This window comes from Cryptomeria japonica, chromosome 8 (assembly GCF_030272615.1).
Source record: "Cryptomeria japonica chromosome 8, Sugi_1.0, whole genome shotgun sequence".
In the NCBI taxonomy this organism is placed as follows: domain Eukaryota; kingdom Viridiplantae; phylum Streptophyta; class Pinopsida; order Cupressales; family Cupressaceae; genus Cryptomeria; species Cryptomeria japonica.
Window position 1 is genome coordinate 726,897,684 of NC_081412.1, and position 3,079 is coordinate 726,900,762.

The 3,079-nt window shown below is 30.7% G+C and overlaps 1 protein-coding gene across 1 annotated transcript; it reads right to left on the reverse strand.

Annotated features, from left to right (window-relative positions):
- Positions 1-1,095: 1,095 nt before the first annotated feature.
- Positions 1,096-1,449, reverse strand: LOC131046764 (ethylene-response factor C3-like). The gene has a single exon (XM_057980554.1). The coding sequence runs from the start codon at positions 1,447-1,449 to the stop codon at positions 1,096-1,098; it is 354 nt and encodes a 117-aa protein (XP_057836537.1).
- Positions 1,450-3,079: the final 1,630 nt, after the last annotated feature.

Here is a 3,079-nt window from a genome sequence, read left to right on the forward strand (position 1 = left end):
TGCAATATTTTATTTTTTATAATTTATAATTTTGAATTTTTGAAAGATTTTGGTATGATTGTGTTAACATTTTTACAGTTTTTAAGATCATATTCATGATCCATCATCAAAATGGAGTAAGTCAAAACAGACAATAATATACAACAAATTATTTAGAATTTGATCTTATCTAGTGAACTATCAATGGTTTAAGAAATTGAAGACTTTTAAAAACAGTTCATATTTAAAAGATTTTTGGATAATAGAGAAACTAGATTGATGGAGAGAAACAAAGACTTGAATAACCAAATCAAATTTCTCAAATGAATTTCCTGAAAGCTTAGACATATGATTTCGTAAATATTTTTCTATCAAAATTTCAGATCATATTCTATTATCATCAGAATGAAATAAATCGAAGAGGAAAATAATTTACTACAAATTATTTAAAATTGATGTTTTTAAGTGAACTGTATCAGTGATCAAAGGAATTAAAGGCCTTTAAAAACAGCTCACATTTGGAAGAATTTCAGATAACAATAAAACTAGATTAATACATAGAAACAAAGAGTTAAATAGCTAATTTAATTAAAATAAACAAAATTTCTCACAAGAATTATTTGGAAACTTTTAGATATGATAATGTAAACATTTGTATTTTGGATCAATTCAATGATCCATGATCAGAATGAACTGGGCTAAAGAAAATAATTATTAAAAATTGATATTTTCAAGTGAACTATATCAGTGGCTCACATTTGAAAGTTTTTCTGATGACAGTGAAACAATATTGATATAGAGAAAGAAAGAGTTTAATTGATTTCATTAAATTTGATCAAATTTAGAAATTGAAGACGTAAAAAGTAGCGCATATTTGAAAGACTTTCAGATGACAGTGAAACTAGATTGATAAATAGAAACAAAGAGCTGAATAACATATTTCATTAAACTAAACCAAGACACTCACAAAATGGCCAATAACCTTATAGATTAGAATAATATTGTGCATAAAGTTTTTATGTTCCGACAGGTATTCACGAAACTCTGAGGTCTTATGTGTATAGAAGTGGAAAGTTTGGTTCACAATCAACGGTGATTATACAACACACTATACGACTAAGAAATTAGCCGCTCCTGTAGACCAGAGAACCAGGAAGCAGTTATTCTTTCACTAGTGAGAAGAATTTCTTCCAAATAATCCACTCCCATATCCTCCAACTCTATCACAAATCTCTCACTGTATGCACATGTACTTTCTTCTTTCTCTTCCTCTGTAATATGGCATCCACCATCAATAGATTCGTTCTCTTCACTGAAACAGGAAGTGAATATGGGAAAGTTGAGAATGGCTCTGGGGCCTCTAATGCTGAGAGCAGACCTGTCATAAACCATGGCTGCGTCCTCTGCACTGTCAAATGTTCCCCCTGAGCCAATTTCATTGCAGAGACTCACTTCTTGAGCAGCAACCATTTATGAGTATGGCTCATCTTCATAAGGACCATAACCTAGGTAAGAAGATGGTATATAATTTATACCACTTTTCTTCACTTGAATGGATTCATTATACTGGGATTTTCTCTTCAGATTACTTCCCACAAAATTGCTCCTCTCCTTGCGAGAATCCATTGCTTCCCACTTTTTTTTCTTGTGCCCTAGGATTTGGGAATGTTGCCTATTTATAAGCAAGGGAGTGAAATAATATATTATTTTTCATTGTTGACTACTGCTACGCACAGGAGCTTGCTGTCGTTTGAAAATATTAAATTTGTAAATGCTTGCACGAATTGCCTGCGTGGACCTCATTGACTGATACTCGCGAGTGCTTGACTGATTGATAAAAAAGAGTGGAATTTTTTAAGTCTTTTCACATTGTGAGAGGACAAAATGTCTGTATTACTAATGCCGGTCCATTTTGGCTCCCCAAGACTTTCTTAATCTTATTACAAGTGGGGGGCCAAACCATTTGGAGTCTTCCTTTTCATGCGCGTTGAATACAGCACTGGTTAATTATAGCATGTCGTGAGCCGACAGAATTAGTGTTGCACTTTTGAGTTATTGATCAAAGTTAGGTATGTAACAATTGAGTGCCCGCATGCCCTTTCTAAAAGGACTTGAACTCTGATCTAAGCTTTCCAATTATATGAGTTGTTAATGCATCACATTTAGGTATGCTTTGAAAAGTAAAATTCTAATAACTCATAATAAGTTATTACAGTAGTATTTGTTTTGTTTGTTTGTTTATTAAATTTGATTCAAATTGTATTTTGGTAAATATTTTTATTTTATATTAGATATCAAAGTATAATTTTAAGATTAGTTTTTGTGTTATAAGGTTTTAAATTAGAATGGTGAAATCTATATATTTATATTAATTTTTATTTAGTTTTAAATTTTTTTAATGTAGTATTTTAGTTTATTTTTTATAATGTGTTTAGTAAGGCTTAAAAGTTGTATAGAAAAAAATTGGGTTGTTATCTTTGAATGTTGGGGTCAAGAAAAACATCGTACATATTATATTTGATTTTACATGGAGTCATGAACCATACGGCCATTGAAGGCTCGCAGGAGTTCATTAATGAGAGTGTGGGTAAGAAGAAATTAGAGTTGGATGTAGATAAATGTTTCAAGGAATAAGGAGGCAATCATGGGAGAAAAATGTAGCATTCAAGAAAAAGAGGAGCTAAGTTGTGGTTGGAAAATTTTGATAGTGTAGAAGACAAAACCAATATTGCTTATGACAAGGCTACCATCAACATTAAAGGCTCTAGAGCCATCCTCAACTTTCGTATATCCACCTTCTATTTCATGCTATTAGATGCATTCAATGAAGATAAATAATCTTTTGATGAAGGATACCATATTAAAGGAAAAAGGAAAAAAAGAAAGTACATATGCTAGTAGTGAGAGGTTTGTGTTAGAATCACATGATAAGGGTGTAAATTATTCAAATGTGTTAGATTGGACTCTTTTTGGAATCTTCATAATTGTACTAGGAAATCATACAAGTTTAATTTATCTACTTAATAATGTGAAACTGAAAATCATAAACAATATATAAATACAATCCAAATTAAAATAAAAATACAATAAAAATATAAAT